Here is a 22,389-nt window from a genome sequence, read left to right as displayed (position 1 = left end):
AACAGGATCAATGTAAATTTCTGCATTTGTGGTTCTAAATGAGTATTTCATGCAAATATCAACAGCTATGCACACATACAGGATCTATCTGTCATGAGACAGGTTAGAATTTCAGTTCTCACTCTGGTTTTAGAACTGTTTCATTCCTCAGGTAGATAAGTTAACTTTTCTAACTCTTTTTTTTTAAATTGTTTATTTAAGTGTTTATCTTGTACATGGAGGTTCACACTGTGCTGCATACTCAAATTTAGACATCGTTACCAGTATCATCAATCTCACCATTTATTGAGCACTTTCTACATTCTAGCTTGTAGACAAAGCGCTTTACACTTAGTATCTCATTGAATTTGCACAATATTATAGTGTAAGTACTATTATTTGTCTCATTTTATAGGTAAGAAAACAGAAGTGTAAGTGGAACCGGAAACTTGCCTCTTTATATCATGTCGGGCTTATTTTAGATAGCATATTTGCTTGTCAGAAATTTTTGTTTTTGTACATTTTTAAAAATTTAATTCACATTTACTTTGATTCTATTACTTGCTTATTAAGGTTCATCAGTAAATGGGGCTAAAATAAATGCCAGTTAAATATAAACACATTTTAGTAATTAGCATTTATAATTGTGATAGGAAATTATAGCCTGTGGTTTAGGGAAGATAAAATACTTGAAAGTATTGTGTGCATAACCAAATTACAATATTGCTGTTCACTGCTTTAAGTGTTCACATAAGTGCTGGTAAAAAGCAGAAAACATAAACTTTGAAATCATTTTTTATCTGCATTCAGTCTCCATTATTTATAATTGGTAGGATCTTGAGTAAGGAACTTTACCTAAGAGCTGACTTTCTTTATTAATAAAATATAGATGATGATACTTCCTGTATATGCTAGGGCTGATTAAGAGGAATAACATATGTAAAACACCTGGCATGTAATATACATCAATCGATGCTAGTTCCTTTTTCCCTCCCTCAAAATATTGTATTTAAGAACATTAAAGAACAACAAAGAGAGACAAAGAAATGTAGACAGTCAGCAGAAGTGATATGGCAGACAAATCAAGTAATCTGGAGACAGAAGTGTTTATGCAGACAGAGTTGAAATGATCAGTAAGGCATCATCGTCAAGTAATAGGAAAGGGGGAGGCTGTAATGTCTTAGAAACTTTGACAGGCTTGGCAGAAAGGGACAAGTGGGTTTCAGAGGTCTCTGCATGCTTTGGCAAAGCTTGAGAAGCCGCAGTCTCAGCAGGAATGCTACTAATAATCTAAGTACAGTGAAAGCTCATTCTGCTACTGGGATATCACATTCTTGTACCTTTCAGCCTAGTGTACATGGAAGGAGGAAAAGAGGGCAGATAATATTTCAAGGTATGTGACAGAAAAGAAGAGAGGAACCCATGGTGAAACGGTATTTGAATTGCTGGAGAGGATTAGATGTCATCGATGCTGGGATCCCTGCCCATTCCATGACCCTCATCTGTGAGACTGCTAGTCAGAGGTGCTAAGGGATCCCTGAGGAACTGTAACCACCGTGTTTTCAGTATGTGAGTGGTGTCACATTTAAGAGGCATGGGTCAGCAGCTGAAATTCAACCACAAGAACTTTACTTGTCTCAGAGGACATTAAATGGGATCCAAAGCACTGCCCGTGGCAACAGTTCCAAACCTTTTCTTAATTCTCACTTTTCTCACACTACTTTCAGCCTCTGATTCACCACAGGCTACCCCCTGCCCAAGGAAGCTCACTAGCTCTCTCTCCTGCCTTTCCGCCATCACCAAGCATTCACAATCTCCTCTCTTCCAAGATTCTATCACTTTCATGTCATTGGTTTGACTTAGCCATTCTCCCTAAATACTTTTATTTCATTCAGCTCTCTCGTTAAAAAATTTTCTGTCCATCTTAGCATACTAAGTGTGAATTCCAACATTCTAGGAAGACTGTGTGTGTGTGTGTGTGTGTGTGTGTGTGTGTATGTAGACTTGATGGACAGTTTGGTCCAGAGGGGTAAAGAGATCAGGCTGGCAGATATGTAATGTTTGAACAGATATGGAAGAAAGACCATGAACATTCCCACATTTGTTGTTTTTTAATCCTGTCAGAGTAGTTGTTACTTGAAAGGCAATGTATTGGTTCTATTTCACTATGAGCATAAAAAATTCCCAATATCTATGTGTGGCATGGTCTCCATAAGCAGCCTGTTTTCATCTGGCTTCCATTTGTCAGCTCCAAGAATAGATCTATCTCCTCTACGAATTAATAAGTAATGGGTATTATCACAGGAAAACTGAAATGGATAAAATTATAACAAGCTCCTCAAGGGAAAAAAAAAACCATTTATTTTCCACAGTTCCTAACAGCACTAAAAACACAGTAGACTTCCCAGATCCAATAGCCCTGCATTTCCTTTACTAAGAGGCCAGTATCTTCACACTATAGTGCTAACCCAGCTTCTTCCACCTTGAGTCAGTTTTGAAAGGTCTTATAATATCTGTGGCTTGAGACTTTATAATTATGGCTGGCACCATTAATCTTGTAGCCTCTCTTTCTTATTATATCTGAGATTGAGACTGAGTTTCTGTTACAGATTGCTAGCCTGTAGCAGTCAGTTGGGGAGATGAGACATCACTGAGACAGATAACAAAGAAAAATGGCTAACAAGTTGGGGAAGATTAGGTAGCTCCATGGCACTGTATTAAACAAACTCTTTTGAGGTATCAGCCAGAAGTCTCATTTTACGTCCCTACTATTATTTCATCCACCAAAGGGATTTAGCTGTGTGTGTGTGTGTGTGTGTGTGTGTGTGTGTGTGTGTGTATCTCCCTCAAGTCCTCCCACTTAAAATAAAAACAACCACATTAACAAATAGGCATACTTCTAAAATGCCACCACAAGCCTAAGGAATGAAATGTGATTTTAAAATTGATGAAGGTTATAAGAAAGTGACCCAAAAGGCATTAGAGTAAGTAATAAGCCTAAAATGTCTTGATGTAAAATGTTTTCATTAATCTGCCTTTGAAGTTCACACACAAAAGCTAAAATTCAAGAATAATGGATTTATAACATATTTTTGAAAAAAAAAAGATTCCATCAACCAGGTATTTCAATGGCATTTCTTACTGATGTACTACTAGACTGATCTGGAAATTGAGTTATTTAAAGAAAAAGAGATAAGTGATTTGCAAGCCCCTGCATATATATCTGTTGTATTCTATCACAAAATGATTTAGCCTTAAATATTAGCCTCACTACCTATCAATCTGCCCCTAGTTCTCTGTTTTCTAAAAAAATATATTGTTAGTCTTGTAACCATCTGAAATATAAACCTCAAGGTAGAATCAAAGTCCTTATGAACTAGCATATTAAAGAGTTAGTCATAGCTTAGACATAATGCATTTTTATTATATAGTGGGAATTGTTCTAGGTGATTTATTTCCCATAAAAACCTTAGGAGGAAAATGCTACTACAGATGAGGAAGCTGAGGACAGAGAAATTTAAAAACTTGTCCAAGGTCACACAGAATGGGACAGGCCTGAAATAGTCCAGAGATCTGAGCCAGAATCCATGTTCTTCACCAATATAATCAGGTATCTAGTTTACTTTAACAGATATAAGAAAAGAACAGTCATGTGGGACAGAGAAGGACTGAACACACAAAATGAATTAAAATACTCATAGGCAGACAAACTTTATGTTAGAACAAAGCCCTGTTTCTTACAGAATTAGTATAAATACTGATAAGTTCAGTGGATTTTAGGAGGTAAAGAAAATGTTAGGCAATAATGTTAAATGAGATCATTAACACAGATACTTATTCAAAATCACCTAGGGAATGACATACATGGAGTTTAAAAAAAAAGACTCAGGGTCACTTGCCAAAATCATTAACGTATGTGGGCAATGAGTAGTAGTTAGCAAATGACCTAAATGGGCAGGGTGGAGGGTATTATAGACAGATGCCAAGAACGTTAAGAATGGGTGTCCTTAACCACACAGCTCTCCATGCCCACAAAATTATAGATGTATTTGCTTATAAATGACGATGCGAAGCTAAGAGAAGGCTGATCACAGTTCCCAGTTTTAGGCTATAATACAGAATAAGAAGTGTCTTCATAGTGTTTAATTATAAACACTAAAACTGATAACAACAAATATTTATGGAACACTTATGTGCTAGGCTGTTTTTAACATTTTCATGTAGTGTCCCAATTCACTGTAATGTAAGAAAAATGAAGGATAAAGGGGCTAAATTAGACAGAAGAAACTTTGAAGTCAAGATTAGAACTTATGTAGAATCCATACCCTGAACTCAACCACTAGGCTACCCTTTGAAGCAAAGAAACAGAAGGGTAACTGTGCAAAGACGATACAGATGCAGGGGCTTTGCCCTGCAGCGGGGTCAGGCAAAAGGTTTCGGTAGGGAGGACGACAAGAGGGGAGAGGAAGAACAAGGAAATCTATGGTTTCTCTCTCTCTGATTGCCCACTTACATATTTTAAAGTAACATATATTTATACTTATTGTAAGTTAATTCAGTAATAATGTAAATTAATCCTGAAATAATGTTTTGGGTCACCCCCTCCCCCATAAAATGTTTGTGTTTACTGTATGAATTAATAGAAATGATTGACTATTTCATGAGAATGTTACAAAACTGCATGACCTTAATTTATCTTTTTCTACTGAATCAAACCAAGCAGAGCTCTGTCAATTCTACACCTCTAAGGACCCTTATATATTTGTTTATTCTGCTAGAAATGCACAACAAATTTTGCAATAAAATATTTGAAATTTATTCAACTTAATGAAATTTAGAAATGAAGTTATGGGTATCCAACACTCCATCATTTGTAAAAACTTTTAGTTTTATTATTGACTTATTTTCTAGTAAAGCAAGTTTCTTTATCCTGAAAAATTCACTTTGGCATGTGGTAACTAGTAATATTAACTACTGACAAAGTAACTAGTAACTTGGCAAACAGGTAACTAGTTTAATGATGTATTCTCCTTCTTGAGTACAGTTAAAAATGATTCTATAGAAAAATATTTTGAAAAAAACTACTAGATCAAAATTTTTATTTAATAAAGTATAAGGAGGGAGGAGAACTAAAGTGTGTGGGACATCTAATTTTGAGATGACTTTAACTTTGTGCATTTTTTAATCAAGCTTTAAAACATTTATTTCTATTATGCTTAAAGAAGAACTTTAAGAGAAATATTACTGCATAATTTCCTTTCCATTTTTTTCTTCCTTGCATAGAAAGAGCACCTAGAATTGCCAAAAGAATCACCTCCAAATAGAACATAATGTGTTCTTGCCAGGCAGCAAAGAATTAAATAAAGGTTGCATACGGCTACTTGCAATAATCTAGACATGAAAGATTGAAAAGTGGATTAGCAGCTTGACCTCCTTATTCATCTTTCCCCAGCTACCTGTGGAGATACCAATTCCCCTGCTCTGACTCTCCAGTGTAACCATCTTTGCTCCGAACTTTGAAATAAAAATGGCTTAGCAGGAGGACACCAATAAGAGAGGGAGGACATATGTAAAACTTCTTTGGAAATGTAACTGACTGGGAAACTGGAATAGACGATTTTCAGTTCCTTGTAAACGTCTCCCTTTCACTTCCTAGCTTCTCTAAGTGATGACAAATTATAGAAGAAAAAGAAAAATAGTAAGCTCTTTAAATTTTACTTAATTGTGTAACTAAGTTCCACAAAACCACTTCCATTAGTAAATGGGAATAAATATGTGAATGGTAATCAAACCTATGAATGAGCATTGCAAAACAAGCCACAGACACATGCATAATCACTCTTAACCCATTTTAAAGTAAACAAACAAGAGAAAAATAGAAGAGGGTGATATTGAATGGATTCAGCATAATAGAAGAGGGTGATATTGAATGGATTCAGCATAATTTTCATTCAATTTTACATAGCTGCTTTAAACACCAAATATAAAATCAGGGTTTTATGTTCACAAAGTCAGCTATGGAATGATTTCACTCATATGTAGAATTTAAGAAACAAAACAAATGAGTAAAGGGGAAAAAAGAGAGGCAAACTGAGAAACAGACCTTATGGAGAACAAACTGGTGGATACCAGATGGGACACGGGTGAGGGGGTGGGTTAGACAGGTGGTGGGGATTAAGGAGGGTACTTGTTGTGATGAGCACTTGGTAATGTATGGAAATGTTAAATTAGTATAGTATACACCTGAAACTAATAGAACACTGTATGTTAACTAATTGGAATTAAAATTAAAAAAAAATCAACTATGGAATGTTTTACAAATCTCTCTAACATTAATCAGATACTTGTTATTTGAATCAATGAGTCTCTTCCTTTGTGAAAATTTAAGTCCGTTTTACCAATCTATCATTTCAACACCTACAACTAATTCTGCCAGGTTTAGAATTATTTGCACAGCCGCATACAGCAGGATGACTTAAAACTCTGGGGGTACCTGGGTGACTCAGTCATTTGAGGCTCCGACTCTTGATTTTGGCTCAGGTCATGATCACAGGGTCATAGGACTGAGCCCCACATTGAGCCCCCTGTTGGGATCTGTGCTAAGTGTGCGGTCTGCTTAAGATTCTCGATCTCTCTCTCTCTCTCTCTCTCTCTCTCTCTCTCTATCTCAACATATCTCAAAATTTACCATCTTAACCATTTTCTTAAAACTTTATTTATTTTGAGAGATGGGGGCGGGCAGAGAGAGAGAAAGAGGGAATCCTAAGCACAGAGCCAGACAAAGGCTCAATCCCACAAGCTATGAGATCATGACCTGAGCTGAAATCAAGAGCTGGACACTCAACCAACTGAGCCACCCAGCACCCCTCACGTTAACCACTTTTAGTTGTACAGTTCAGTAGTAGTTAACGTATTCACATTGTTTTTGCAACAGTCAACACCATCTATTCCAGTAACTCTTTTCGTGTTCTAAAACTAAAATAATTTACTTATTAACAAAATCTCCCCATTCTCCCCTCCCTCTCTAGCCCCTTAAAATCACCACTATTTTCTATCTTTATGATTTTGACTCTTCTAAGTATCACATATAAGTGAAATCATACAGTATTTGTCTCTTTATGACTGGATTATTTTACTTAGTATACTGCCCTCGAAGTTCATCCATGTTGCAGCATAATGCCAGAATTTTTCTTCCTTTTTAAGGCATAATAATATGCCACTGCATGTATATATCACATTTTGTATATCCATTCATCCATCCATAAACATTTTGAAAACATTTGTTTTGATTAGATTATGTGGACTAGATTTCTTTGATTGCCATCCAATTTAAACAGTGTGTGTAGCTCTTATTACTTTTTTTTTTCAATAAGAAAGATGCCTTCCAGTTACAAGAATCTCCAATTCCCAAAACTCACCATTTCAAAAAAATGTTAGGAGTTACACTTTCAAAGAAAATCTGATAATTATGATTCCTTGGCCTTTCTCCATTCTTTCTGAACAGTGTGAAAACTTTCTTCATAATACCAGCAATTTTTATTTAAGTAATGGTATATATTTTCAGTGAAAATTCATATAGTGAAAAGTCTTATTAAAATTTGTTCTAAAATAAGCTTCAGAGAAACAACAAAATATGAAGGCTGTCCCTAACTGGACAATTGAACCCCATGACCTTCTATTTCACGAAATTTTAATCTCTTCAACATTCAGTAGAAGACATCGAGTTCTTATTACTAAAAATTTAAGACACCAAGGCTCTGATTGTCCCTAAATATGACTCTTAATACCTACCTTACAGAATTTCTTCAAGAATTAGAAATAAGATTCTGTAAGTGCCTATGATCCATAAGGCCTAGAAGGTCACAGGTGCTTACAGCATTGTGATTGCTATTGTTGCAATTAGTGACAAAAATCTCAACATAACAGAGAGCTACATATTCTCTAGGAGGGGACCATATATTTGTCAGTTGGCTCATTTGCAGCAAACTCATCATATGTTCTCTGGAAATTTTGAATCAGCATGTGGTCTGAAATATAGGCTTTTCTAATTATTTTATTAGCATAGACATCCTCTACCAAGCCAGTGCTACCTATACTTGTACCCAGATTCAACTGGAGAATTTTGATGATGGGTAGATTCCCATCCCTGAACCAGACTTACTGAAGGAGAATCTCTGGGAGTAGATTCTGATGCATGTCCAACTTTGGAAACTCTTAATCTACTTATTTCTGGACATAGAGAACTTTGTTCTTTTCTAATGCTACACAATACCTCTACTGTCACTTTACATAATAATTTTTTCTTCCAACAGGCTATGGTCATAAAGATTTATTTGAAGGTAGAAAACTAAACCTTCTTAAGAGTTAGAGCAGGGGGCGCCTGGGTGGCGCAGTCGGTTAAGCGTCCGACTTCAGCCAGGTCACGATCTCGCGGTCCGTGAGTTCGAGCCCCGCATCGGGCTCTGGGCTGATGGCTCAGAGCCTGGAGCCTGTTTCCGATTCTGTGTCTCCCTCTCTCTCTGCCCCTCCCCCGTTCATGCTCTGTCTCTCTCTGTCCCAAAAAAAATAAATAAATGTTGGAAAAAAAAAAATTAAAAAAAAAAAAAAAAAAAAAAAAAAAAAAAGAGTTAGAGCAGTATGTCTGTGGGGGTACAGAGAGTTTGATCTTTGAGGTGGAAACTCAGTTCACTCGGAGAGAGACCATTTAAGTCTTTTAATCAAATAAAGGTAACATCTATCCAACATTCTTGAGGAAATCTTTAGTGCACGAAGTTAACATGAATGCAGAACCTAAGGGATACTATATAATAATGTAAATTACAAATGTTAGCAGAATATGACTCTGAAGAGTCAGATATTTTCCCTGTATACATTCTGTGTTAAATTGCCCTGTTCTTAAATAGTTTGTTCTTTATTGAGTTGTGTGTGTATATGTGTGTTTTATTCAGCATTTACCCGCAGGAGACAAGGGGCAAAATCAGTTCATACCATGCATGATGTGTAAGCTTAATTTTCTCTTTGCATTATCATAGAGAGAAATGATCCGCACTGGACTGGGCTAGGCCCAGCCTTTACCTCTACAGGATTCTGATGTTCACACATGGCAGCAGTGTATACAACAGACTGTCAGATTTTCTAGAATTTTCAGACCTTGTTGTTGAATATAGCCATTACTAAATATTAAATTACATAAACCCACAGTTAAATTTTATTGAAACAAAGGTAATAAATATAAACTTAAAATTCACCATTTCCTGATTATTTACATGATTACATGATTGCATAATTACATGATTAATTATTTACATGATTGAGTTTATTTACATCTGTTGAATCTATGTGGTGGAAACACTACATAATGGTATTCTTACTGGGCATCTCTTCCAAAATCTACATCGATTGCTTAAAAGGGAGAATGTTAAGAATGATGGGGCGCCTGGGTGGCTCAGTCGGTTGGGCGGCCGACTTTGGCTCAGGTCATGATCTCGTGGTCCATGAGCTCGAGCCCCGCGTCGGGCTCTGTGCTGACAGCTCAGAGCCTGGAGCCTGTTTCAGATTCTGTGTCTCCCTCTCTCTCTGACCCTCCCCCGTTCATGCTCTGCCTCTCTCTGTCTCAAAAAAATAAATAAACGTTAAAAAAAATTAAAACAAAAAAAAGAATGTTTGCACCATGGAAATTAGCAACTCCTTAAATTGGGGTGTTACCCCTCTACTTTTTGAAAAGTTGTTATTAAACATTTACTAGCACTCCACTGACATGGTATTATTTTAGACTGAAGAAGCACTGCTTTGGGAAATGCACTATTAAAACTTTTCTAAGGAAGCCACGCTATGTATATTCTCTGTTTGAAGTGAGCATTTCCTTATGTACAAACTGATGTTTCCTCTAGTTTAAAAGCGGAGAATGAAATGAGCCTCTGCCTTGAGAAGGGAAAAAAGCCTAGGGGGAAACAAAGGAGTCAATCCTTAAGGTTTGGAAATGGTGCGAAGGTCTCAGTAGTGAGGAATATCCTGACTTCATAAGCAGGAACACAAAAGTCAAGTTTGGTCTTCTCTGCAACCCCCCACCAAATAACCATTATTATTAACAAAATCATGCTAATAACTAGTCTCATTTATGCTTTGAGGAAATTGGGGATGCAGTGGGTCTTAAGAGCAGCTAAGGGAGAGCCAAGCACAGTTGTGTGGTTATTGGAATCATTGGTAGCAGAGGCTGGAGTTGGCAGTAAGAGGATAAGGGCAGAGAAGAGAGGCTATGGAATTTGTCCCAGATTTTAGGTGGTTTATATGTAAAAGGAAAGTAGAAATTAATTTATAATCACAAACTTCAAGACCAATGTATATCTATGTAAGTATGTGGATGTGTGTGGATACATATACTTTATGTATATATTTATTATGTACAAACATCTATCTATATATAGATACATACATATATACATATATATATAGGGACTGAGCTGAGCTATGAAAGGTATATTCTGGAAAAATCTTCTGTTCTGCCTCTTGGGGCTGAGGTACTGACTTCTTTAATTGTATATATAATACCTAATTAAAATTTTGATTTTAGAGGAAGCTATTGCATATGATAAAAATAAAGATCTGTCATGAAAAATCTATTCGAAAAGTAAAGCAATGCACTTTTACCCTAAGAAGCTAAGGAACACAACAAAAAACAAAAAACCAACCAAACAAATAAAAACCAAGCTAGCAGGTATGCTGTGCTTCCATCTTATAAGGAATTTTCTTACATAAAATTTATCCTGGAGTGAGTTTCAGTCAACCTGGAAATTGTCTTTCTATAAATGTATCAATAAAGGCCTTCTCTGATATGGGTCCTTGACAAGTCCTAACTCTTTCATTTACAGTATTGAAAAACTTTTTCATTTACAGTATTAAAAGAGCAAGCTACCACTTGCTCCTATATTTTAAATACATTCCTAAATTATTTCATTCTTATTGCCAATATTTTGTTTAGAATAATTGATTTAGATTCATAAAGTATCTTTAAGTCTTTTGTTTTTTGTTTTATTAGATTCCTGAAGAATTTATTTTATAAATTGTTTTGAAAACTAATCTTTTAGGTTTATATGAGTTCATTTATCTTTTCTGGTTTTCACATTTTTCTATTTCCATCATTAAAACTTTTTATTTTTTTTAAATCATGTAAAACAGTGCGCATGACTTATTTCAATAAAATGCATTTATGTAAAAGTGGATCTGTGCATATATAATACATGGAAACTGAAGCTGTACTGAAATGCACCATGGATAATTTTTCTTGCTATTTTTGTTTTTTACTCTACCACAAAATTCCAGGCTTAGAAGAATGCATCTATTTTATATAAACATTTTAAGATTGAAGGAGTAACAGAAGTTGATAAATTAAAATCAGGTTTAATTCTACCGTATCTTGATATTTAATCATTTTCTAGTTCAAGACAGTTTACGTACATGGGACACAGCCCTCAGTATTAGTTAGGAGTGGGCAGTCATTAGGATGGGGGAGAGTCATTAAAAGAAAACATATAGTTTTAAGTGTTACTAATTTTTTTTAAGTTTTACTAATGGTTTTAAAGCAGGTAGATTATCTGGCTTAAATAAAAGGAATTATGGGGCACCTGGGTGGCTCAGTCGGTTAAGCGGCCGACTTCGGCTCAGGTCATGATCCCATGGTCTGTGAGTTCGAGCCCCGCGTCGGGCTCTGTGCTGACAGCTCAGAGCCTGGAGCCTGTTTCAAATTCTGTGTCTCCCTCTCTCTGACCCTCCCCCGTTGATGCTCTGTCTCTCTCTGTCTCAAAAATAAATAAACGTTAAAAAAAATTAAAAAAAAACAAAAAACAAATGGAATTATGTTAATAAATATAATGTTTTTATGAATTTGCCAATTCCCCCACATTTGTACCTCTGTCATAGGTGATGCAGGTATCCCTCACTTTCCAAAAGTTCACAATAGGCACTTCACTTTTGTGAAGACCTACATTAGTACTTGTTTGTTATCCGAAAGAAATGGAAGAGGATTTTCACTTTCACAAAAAAAGGCATTGCTGCGCTAACACTGGCCTTTTGGAAAAGCGAAGCGACATAATATAACCTTTTGGACGGTGGGGGACACTCTTTGCTTTAGGTCATTTTGGTTTGAAAAGTTTCATAGGAGCTTTCTACTTTTGCACAGTGGGGGACACCTGTATTTGGTTTTGGAAAGCAATTTGAGAATGAGTGGTACATCTGGTGTAAGCTAAAGAAAAGATTGTAGGATCTGGAACATCCAAGGTTTCTTCCTTTTCGTGCCTCAGTGAGCTCAGGCTATAAAATACTGTATTCTGCTTAGACACATGAGAAACAGAAACAAAATAAAATGTTAACTAATATATAATAAAAATGTAACTCACATGTTATAAAATTATTTCTGTCCACATATGGTTAATTCATATGGAAACACAAATCATAACTGGAAGTCGCTTTCTTCCTTTATCATAAGAAATAGCTCAGATTTTGATACACAGGAAATTATTTATTCCTCATAATAGTCCTATGAAGTTGATAATATTAGTTTCTGGCCAAAAACCTGTGCGTGATCTTTCAAGCCTGACCACAGGCTTACCCTGGCAGGTCTCACAACAGAAAGCTGCCCTATCCACACCAGACTTGGTGCACAGCCAATGCATTGTGGTCTCTGAATTCAGGGCAAACTCAGGGTTTCCTAACGAGCCATGCTCTTAAGGATAGCTACATTTCTAGTATCAGTTGCCTCCATTGGATGCCTCCATTTATCCAATGTCTTTGACAGGGGCTCTCCTCAGGTGCCTTTGCTGGAAAGTCCTTACACGGGCCGGAGGGAACATTTAAGATGCTTTTTCTTTACTCTGATTCACTACTCAGAACTTTTGCACTCAGCTTTTTTTCTGCTGCCTCAAACCTACCCTCTGGCTTCTGGATCCATAAAACTTTAGGAGCTTTTGTTTGGGGCTCCCTCAGCAGTGAGACAATTCCCCTTGTCTGTGCTGACCGGTCTGATCCACCTGACCCTGACCTGGAGCTGTTCCATGGGGGAAAATGGACAGTGGAAGAACTGGTGCTTTCTCCAGTTTAGCCACTTGCTTATGCTACTGCAATAGGGGACTGAAAGGTTGACTGTTACCTTCTTATTGGTTCTTTGTCTTAATCAACCACCCTGAAACCTATCAGCTCAGCTCAGCTCTCGACACTCTTATTTAATAGATGCAAAAATGGAGGTACTGAGAGCACAAGTGACTTGCCCGAGGTCACTTGGGCAGTGCAAGGTTCCCAACAAGTCCATTTGGAGCCATTCTCTTAACTACACAATTTTCTTCCAGACAAATACTATTGTCTATTTTTCCATATTCATGTTCTGATATACTCTCAGTTGCTTAATTTTTCTAGGGCAACTAATTTCCATCATTTCGGCATTCTGTGGTGATGGGAGTTATTAGAAGTACTCCAAGTAAGTGAAACGTCATTTACTATTAGTTAGTTAGTTAGTTTGTTCGTTTGTTTGTTTAACTCTGAAGGTAGTTTATTTAATAAGCCCTGTTGACAAACCTATCCAAGACTGTTAGAATGTTAGGTACATCTTGCTAGGGATTCCTATAATAAAAAAGATACTCGTCTCTCCCTTACCTTGCTGAAATTTAGATCAACATACCTCAAGTATTTTTGGAAAATACAATTTGGTTGTAATTACTCCTAAATCTCATATTTTTAAAGGATTGGTATCATTTAAAAATTTCTTTTCTAGACACTCAAACCTTTCCTTCATTATTCCAATTAGAGTGCAAAGGTTATGTTGCTAAAGGTTATGTTGAAAAAAAGCCAGGTTTCTCTTGAAAAGATTTTGCTTTTTTACATTAAGAATTGGTATTATACAAAAAGACCAAAGCTTTATTGAAAATTAATTTGCAAAATATCACTGAAAAATCAAATATTCTTAAATTCTTGGTCAAAATTGTGTGATTTGTGGATTTACCAGCCCTACACAAATTAGGTTCTTTACACCAAAGGAAAAGTAGACATATATATGTCTTATATATATATATGTGTCATATATATATATATATATGTATCATATATATATATATGTATCATATATATATATGTGTGTGTCATATATACATGACACATATATGTCTTATAAATATAATAAAGCATACATATAACATAAATATAATATAAATAGTATAACATAAATATATAGTTTTAAATTCTATTTATTTATTTGTTTGTTTTTTTGTTTATTTATTTATATTTTGAGAGAGAGAGAGAGAGCACAAGCAGGGGAGAAGCACAGAAAGAGAGAGATAATCTCAGCCAGGCTCTGCATTCTCAGCACAGAGCCTAATACAGGCTTGATCTCACAAATGATGAGATCATGATGTGAGCCAAAATCAAGAGTTGGACTTTTAACCAACTGAACCATCAGGCACCCCTATAATTATATAGTTTTAAATTAAATTAAGCACAGAGATGTAGGTTGCCATTTTTGCCTGAAAAAGACTTAAAATGAATAAGCTACGTATCTATGGATTATAACTTTTACTTCACATCCATTCTTGTACATATGATGAACAGAAGAAATTATTACTTAGATTCTTCTGATTTTCTTATTTATGAATTGATTGTTTCATTTAGTTATCCATTTATTCAGTATAAAACTTTTATCCATCCATTATGTGCTAAAACAGAGGACAAAATGATGACCTGGGCCTTGTCCTATAGGACTTTCATTTTAGAGTGAGACAGAATGGAAGGATTTAGCCCTGCTCTTTATGCAGTTATGTGGGAAAAGTTACCTAATCCAGCCTGTAGAAGAGAACACTTCTTAGAAGAGGTAAACAATTGATAAGTGTGATGCATATAAGCAAAATTTAGTCTGGCAGACAGAAAAGCAAAGGCAGTACAGACAAAGAAATTATAAGAACTCATTCCATTGAGGGGAGAAATAAGCAGGAATCTGCTAAAATCTCCAAGCCTCTGGTTTTATTAAGAACTGACCCCACAGGGGCGCCTGGGTGGCGCAGTCGGTTAAGCGTCCGACTTCAGCCAGGTCACGATCTCGCGGTCCGTGAGTTCGAGTCCCGCGACGGGCTCTGGGCTAATGGCTCGGAGCCTGGAGCCTGTTTCCAATTCTGTGTCTCCCTCTCTCTCTGCCCCTCCCCCGTTCATGCTCTGTCTCTCTCTGTCCCAAAAATAAATAAACGTTGAAAAAAAAATTAAAAAAAAAAAAAAAAAAAAAAAAAGAACTGACCCCACATTAGTCAGTTGCAATGACAGGGTTTTTAGACAGGGTCATAGTTAGATATCCATTAAACAGTGCTCTTGGTAGCACTTTCTCAGGTGGATTTGTCAAAATTGGAGGCAAGAAGAGTAGTTAAAGACAGGGTGGCCTCTTAACAAGGAGGCCTGGGACCCCTAAAGGGCTTATGGATGGAATTTAGGAGGTCCATGAATGTGAATGAGGAATTGTTACATTATTATTCACATTAATCTCTTATTAAATATATGACTTTCAACAATTATGAATATAAGGTCCTGATAATATGGGCAGTGCCAACCACACTGCAACCAATAGAAACTAAAGATGCATTCATACTCTATTCTGGTACTTAGCTTAGCAGTATCATAAAAGCTCCCTCTCTTTCTTTCTTTCTTTCTTTCTTTCTTTCTTTCTTGCTTTCTTGCTTTCTTGCTTTCTTGCTTTCTTGCTTTCTTGCTTTCTTTCTTGCTTTCTTTCTTGCTTTATTTCTTTCTTCTTGCTTGCTTTTTCTTTCTTTACCTTTTTCTCTATTTTTAATTACAGTAAAAACAGACAACATAACATCTACTCTCATAACCATTTTTAAGTGTACAACTCAGTAGTGTTAAGTATATTTACATTGTTGTGCAATAGATCTACAAAACTTTTTCATCTTACAAAACTGAAACTCTATACTCATTAAACAGAAATTCCCCATTTCCCAATTCTCCCAGCTCCTGGTAACCACTATTCTTCTTTCAGTTTGTATGAATTTGACTACTTTAGATACCTCATATAAGTGGACATACAGTCTTTTTGTGACTGGCTTATTTTGCATAGCAAAATGTCATCAAGGTTCACCCATGTTGTAACATATGTCATAATTTTCTTACTTTTTTAAGGCTGAATAATGTTCCAATGTGTGTGTGTATACACACACACACACACACACACACACACACACACACACCAGATTTTGTTCATGCATTCTTTCATTATTGTACATTGGGGTGCTACTATAAATATGCATGTGCAAATATTGCTCTGAGACTGCTTTCAATTCTTTTTTTTTAATTTTTTTTTATTTTTTTCAACGTTTTTTAGTTATTTTTGGGACAGAGAGAGACAGAGCATGAACGGGGGAGGGGCAGAGAGAGAGGGAGACACAGACTCGGAAACAGGCTCCAGGCTCCGAGCCATCAGCCCAGAGCCTGATGCGGGGCTCGAACTCACGGACCGCGAGATCGTGACCTGGCTGAAGTCGGAGGCTTAACCGACTGCGCCACCCAGGCGCCCCTGCTTTCAATTCTTTAAATATATACCAAGAAGTAGAGTTGCTGGATAATATAGTAGTTCTATTTTTAATTTTTGAGTAACTACCATACTATTTTCCATTGCTATTTTACAACTTTAAAATCCCACCAACAGTGTACAGAGGTTTCAGATTCTTCAAACATCTTCACCAAGACTTGTCATTTTCTACTATTTTGATGATAGTCATTCTAATGGGTATAATGTGATATCCCATGGTTATGACTTAGATTTCAAATCAATGTCATATTGAACATCTTTCCATATTGTTGTTGGCCATTTGTATATCATCTTTGGAGAAATGCTATTTCAACTGCATGCCCATTTCTGAACCAGGTTGTTTTTGTTATTGAGTTGTAAAAGTTCTTTATATATTCTGGATATTAACCCCTTACCAAATATATAATTTGTAAATTTTTCTCCCATTCTGTAAGTTGCCTTTGACTTTGTTGATTGCATCCTTTGATGCGCAGAAGTTTTTAAGTTTTATGTAGCCCCGTTTTTTTCTATTTTGCTTTTGTTGTCTTTGCTTTTGGTGGCAGCTGTAAGAATCATTGCCAAATTCAATGCCATGAAGCTTTTCCTCTATGTTTTCTTCTAGGATTTTTATGGTTTATGGTCTTATGTTTAGGTCTTTAATTCATTTTGAGTTAATTTCTTATATATAGGGTCAGGTAAAAGTCTTACTTCAATATTGTACATGGGAATATCCAATTTTTCCAACACCACTTGTTAAAGTGACTGTCCTTTTTAAAGTAATATTTAGGCCTATCTCTGCTTCACAACTACATTGCCTGTTAATCCTGCTGTTAGAATTTTTTTTATTTAATGTACTAATGAAGAAGCATATTACCATATCACATATTTATTTTTAAGTATGTTGATAAATGTGTTTCAGTATAATTCATTTCCCTTGTATGTAATCTTTTAAAATGTATTTTATAAACATATTGGTTTTATGCATTTATGATATATAATCTTTATTCTTTGCCTATTTATTAGTTTAAACATATTGTAAGAAGGGAGCTATTGATTTCACCAGACTACACAGGGTTTGTAGCCTCAAAACTTATTAAGAATTCAGATTGTTTCAGTAACTCAGACAATGGATGAAGTCTGAACTAGAGCAATGGCAATAAGAAATATGTAAAATCAAGAAATTGACAAATTCAGTATGATTTAATGATTAAATCAATGCCATGACCAATGAGCAGGCAAAGTCCATGATGACCACCAGATTTTTAACTTGGGTGGTATGTAGTTCTGGGAGTCATCGGTGCAGAAGTTTGCATTTAAAACCATGAGAGTATCTGTCATCACCCATAGGGAGAAGGTAGAGGAAAAAATAGGCTACGTTGAAACCAATATTCAAAGATTAGCCAATTCTAATTATCAGCTATGGTGTCATGCAATATATTTGATGTATCAACAAATAAAACTAGTATGTAAAGAATAAAACTTCAACAAGCATTTGGTGGTTAATTGTAAAGGACCATTTGTTATGACTCTATTCTGCATTTGTAATTTTTGCACCTGCAATTATTTGCATGCAAGACAAATGCAGCTACAGTTGCCTAATTACAGGCACAACCATCCAAAATTGCCCACAAACAATAGCACAAAGATATGCCATCTGTGAAAGTGCAGGAACCCCCCAGACCTTTCCTGTTCTGCATCCTGTAAGGCTTCCCTTTGGCTTCTGTCTTGCCTGGGTTTCATTCTTTCCTGATCTCATACATGCAATTATAGGCTGGTCACTCTAATAAGCGAAGAGTCAGTAGGCCTTTCCTCTTCCCCAACCATTATGCTTCTCGCCCCCCTCCAAATATACAAAATGTACCATAGTATATGCAGACTGAAAACAGAAGCCATTTCTAAAGCACATTATTTGTCTTGTTAGTATGAATAGATTCAATTTGTTATTCACACGTAATTGTACAAGGTAGGCAACTTGAACGCTATAAAGATGAAATCTCATATAAATTTCTGCTCAAAAGTGACAAGAAAATTATTTTACTCTACTTTAAAAAAAGTTTTAGCCATTATTAAAAACACAGCTGTCAGTTTGGATCAAATATATTCCTATTTCCCCATTATATTATTAGGACAATAATGAAATTTAATAATTGTCCCTCAGAGCTTGATTTTCTACAAAAGTGTCATAACACAATCAGTACTATGGCAAATAATTATTGAACAGTGTGAAGATAGTTATGATTTCAGGCGGGAAATATAAAATAATAGATGAGAAATATAAAACCCAGGTTAACACTTGATAAAGATTCTGTTCTCATATAAATGTCAGTAGTAATAAATGTGGGGACCACACAGCCTGCTTTATGAAAATGAAACAGATTCTAGGCAGAATAATTTTCTAAGATTTTAATGATATATTTCAAATATTACTTGCTTGTCATTTAATCATATTAAACACCCTGAATCTGATAAATCCTCTGTGATAGAAACAATACACTTTGCAAATGGGAAATTGGATAGTTTATTAGGCTAATGACTAAAACCAGAATGTAACATATATCTCTTCTATGAAATCTGTATTTCTCCACTCTATTTAAGGTGCTTGGAACTGTTATACAGTATTACCATGAAGGTTTCAAGGGCAAATGGAGGCTTCGGAATTCTAAAATGTTCATCAGTGTTTTGTTGTTTTTTTTTTAATTTAACATATTATAGTGAATAGGAAGTAATATTTTTCTTCTACCACATTTTTCTCTGTGGTACATGACTCACACAGAGAGTTGAAGCCAGAGTTTGACGCCAGCCTTACGTTTATGGGCAATGGGGCATGTTTAAACATTTGGGCATTAGAATACTTAGACATTACAAATATGGTAAAGTATTTTGATCTAGCAAAATAAGTCATGTTAAGAGAAGAATTTATAAAAGGGAAGTTATCACTCTGAAAAGAGAGTTAACTAGAAGCAAAAGATTATTCTGTTATATATAACTGAACATTTCAATGTATGCAATCAAAATTCAAAATATTATTAATGACATGATAAACATTAGCTGTTTGTTTTTACAAGAAGTAGAAGAATATTTTGAGACATTAACAAGGATAATGTTACTCACATCCTGAGCTACCGTTTGTTGACACGAGAGTCAAGTTGGAAGGCCACGGATTCCGAACAATATCTTGCCAATGAATTGTGTCTGTGTAACAAAGAAATTTGTTCTGGTCTACATAGACTCCACCATTAAGGATTTCTGTATTAAAACAAACAAACATATTTCTCGTCAAACTTTTTGTTGATGAAAAGATAGTCAATAAAAGTTATTTATTCTTAAATGATTTTCAATGTTAAATTAGAATTATTTTGTTAATAGCCAAGATATTTTTTTAAAGATCATTACTGGGTCACATAAATTGATTGCAGAAATTGGAAAAAAAAATTGGAAAATACAGAGAAAAACAACCATCCATAACACAAATACTCAGAGAAACATTTCATAGTTTGGTATAGATACTCTCAGTCTCTTTCCTTTTTTTAATCCTCTGAACTTGGAATAACATTGCATGCAATATTTCAAAACGTACTAGTTTTGTCTAATATTAAGTGATGAGTATTTAATGTTAATTAAATATTATTCTACATTATTTCTAATGAGAATACAATATGCCAGAGCATAACGTAAATAATATTTATTTAACTAAACCTCTTTTTTTGGTCATTTAACTCATCTGTCTCTCTTAAGAAAAAATTCTTTCAGTCAATGTGACATTGACGAGTCAGTAGGTAAGTGATTAAAACAAAATGAAAGCTAAAATTAATTTCTCAATCAGAAAAATGTTCTTTGATCCTCTCAAATGGAATCAATAGAATTGCCAATTATTCTTTAAGAAGAACACAAAGCAAGACATAATGAAAACCCCATGGTTCACTGGAACAATGACAGGACCATGGGATAAAATTCATTAAAGCCAATTTTTACTTGATTCTCTATTTATCACTGGCTTTGATCAGCTAACTTGTTTCCCCTGAACGATGGCTGACCGTATATGTAAATTCTCTTTCACATTGCTTTAAGTTATCCAGGAAAAAAAAAGGAAAAAGAAGTAGATATTTTCTCTGCAAACACTAATCTTTTTTTTTTTAAATACCATTCTTTTACTTGAAGAAATTGTTGGTTAGAAATACACATAACATCTTCCTACCCAATATTTACCACATCTTTCTCTCTTATCTCTTAAGAGAAATTATATTTGAGTCCATTAAACATTGCTACAAGTAACAAAAAACAGTTAACAATAGTTTATGTAGATAGGGAATGATTTTCTCACATAATAAGAAACCTATAGGAGGTAGTAGTGTCCAGAGTACCTACATCTGCTTTGGGTCCTGTTTTTATTCATCCCAAGCCCAAAAAGGTTGCTGTATCTAAAAATGTCTGGGGACACCTGGGTGGCTCAGTCACTTAAGCTTCTGACTTGGACTCAGGTCATGATCTCATAGCTCCTTAGCCCAAGGCTCATGTCGGGCTGTCTTTTGTCAATGCAGAGCCTGCTTCAGATCCTCTGTCCCCAGTCTCTCTGCCCCTCCATCCCCGTTCACTCTCTTTCTCTCTCAAAAATAAATATTAAAGAAAAGGTGTCTATCTGAATTCAAGGTAAGATGAAAACAGAAGAGCAAGCAAGAGACATTCTTTTGACGAGATGCTCTCTCCAAGGATTATGTCTGCTTTTTATTGGTCAGAACAATATCCCCTGACCATTCCCACTGCAAGAGGTTGAGTGGACATACTGCTGCTTGAACAAAACTTCAAGAAGCAGTATTAGTGAGGAAGGAGAGGGACATAAATATTGAGAAGGTAATCACTCTATTTTCCATAATGGCCTTGAAAAAAAAATCTTTCTTGTGCAGTATCCCAAGCAAAAATTGTAAGAGTCACGTTAAGCCAAAGAGGGTGATAAAAGAATGAAAGGAACACGTGACACCATAAGAGGGGTATTTGTAGAAGTGAGATGGGTGAGCACATCTCAATTGCCTTATTTCATTGCATGTATAAAATGCACCAAATTAATTTTGACATTGCCAGGGTTTCCACATTTAAAATCTCCTATTCTCATGATCAATCCTTTCACCGACTATTGGTTCCATTTTCTCAGGTGAGGAAAAAAAAGGAAACAAAAAGAAATTAGGTCATCTCTCCACTTCTAAAGCCCAGTTCATTATTGTTCATGACCTAACCATACAATCCTCATCAAAGTAGAAGGGAGATGTAAGACGTACAGAAGATTGTGAAATGGATTTCTACATTAATGTTTGGCATTAAGTTTCTATCTATAAAATGTGACGATCTCATACTAATAGCTTTCTCATGAGACATTAGGTGATGCTCTTCTGCTCTAGGAATAATTCTTCATTAGGTGACAAAGAAAGATTTTGACTGCTATCCAGGAAATGAAGGTTATTTTTCAGTTTACATTCGGAAAAGTTCTACTTTAAAAAGAAATGTGAGGAGAAAAGATAATAGCTCAAATATTGTAGAAAGAGTATATTTTTCAGGATTCACATTATAATTCAAACAGTTCATACTGAAGGAACACAATATCCATCTGTAACTTCCTATCTAAAAATATTCAAATAGAATCAGATTATATTATACTGAATAATAATCTCATCAAATCCCCTTCTTCAACAATATTAATCTGCTACCAATGTTGACATTTGTTTCTCAGAAATATTCTGCTCAAGAGCTTGGTTTTTACTTGGAAAAGTATTTAGAAAGGAAGCAATAATAATTCAAGTTTAATCTTTAATTAATCTTTAATAATAATTCAAGTTGAAATCTCAAACTACGACTACAATCATGATCAACTTGGATAA

General features: G+C 35.3%; 1 protein-coding gene across 1 annotated transcript in view; it reads right to left on the bottom strand.

Moving 5' to 3' along the window:
- Positions 1–22,389, bottom strand: part of ERBB4 (erb-b2 receptor tyrosine kinase 4) — a 1,149,310-nt gene that overhangs the window by 364,481 nt on the left and 762,440 nt on the right. Inside the window, exon 4 of the mRNA XM_047868778.1 lies at positions 19,634–19,768. Coding sequence (XP_047724734.1) covers positions 19,634–19,768 — 135 coding nt within the window. The remainder of the gene's footprint in view (positions 1–19,633; positions 19,769–22,389) is intronic.

This window comes from Prionailurus viverrinus, chromosome C1, assembly GCF_022837055.1.
Source record: "Prionailurus viverrinus isolate Anna chromosome C1, UM_Priviv_1.0, whole genome shotgun sequence".
Classification (NCBI taxonomy): domain Eukaryota; kingdom Metazoa; phylum Chordata; class Mammalia; order Carnivora; family Felidae; genus Prionailurus; species Prionailurus viverrinus.
This window is presented reverse-complemented; position numbering and strand designations above follow the sequence as displayed.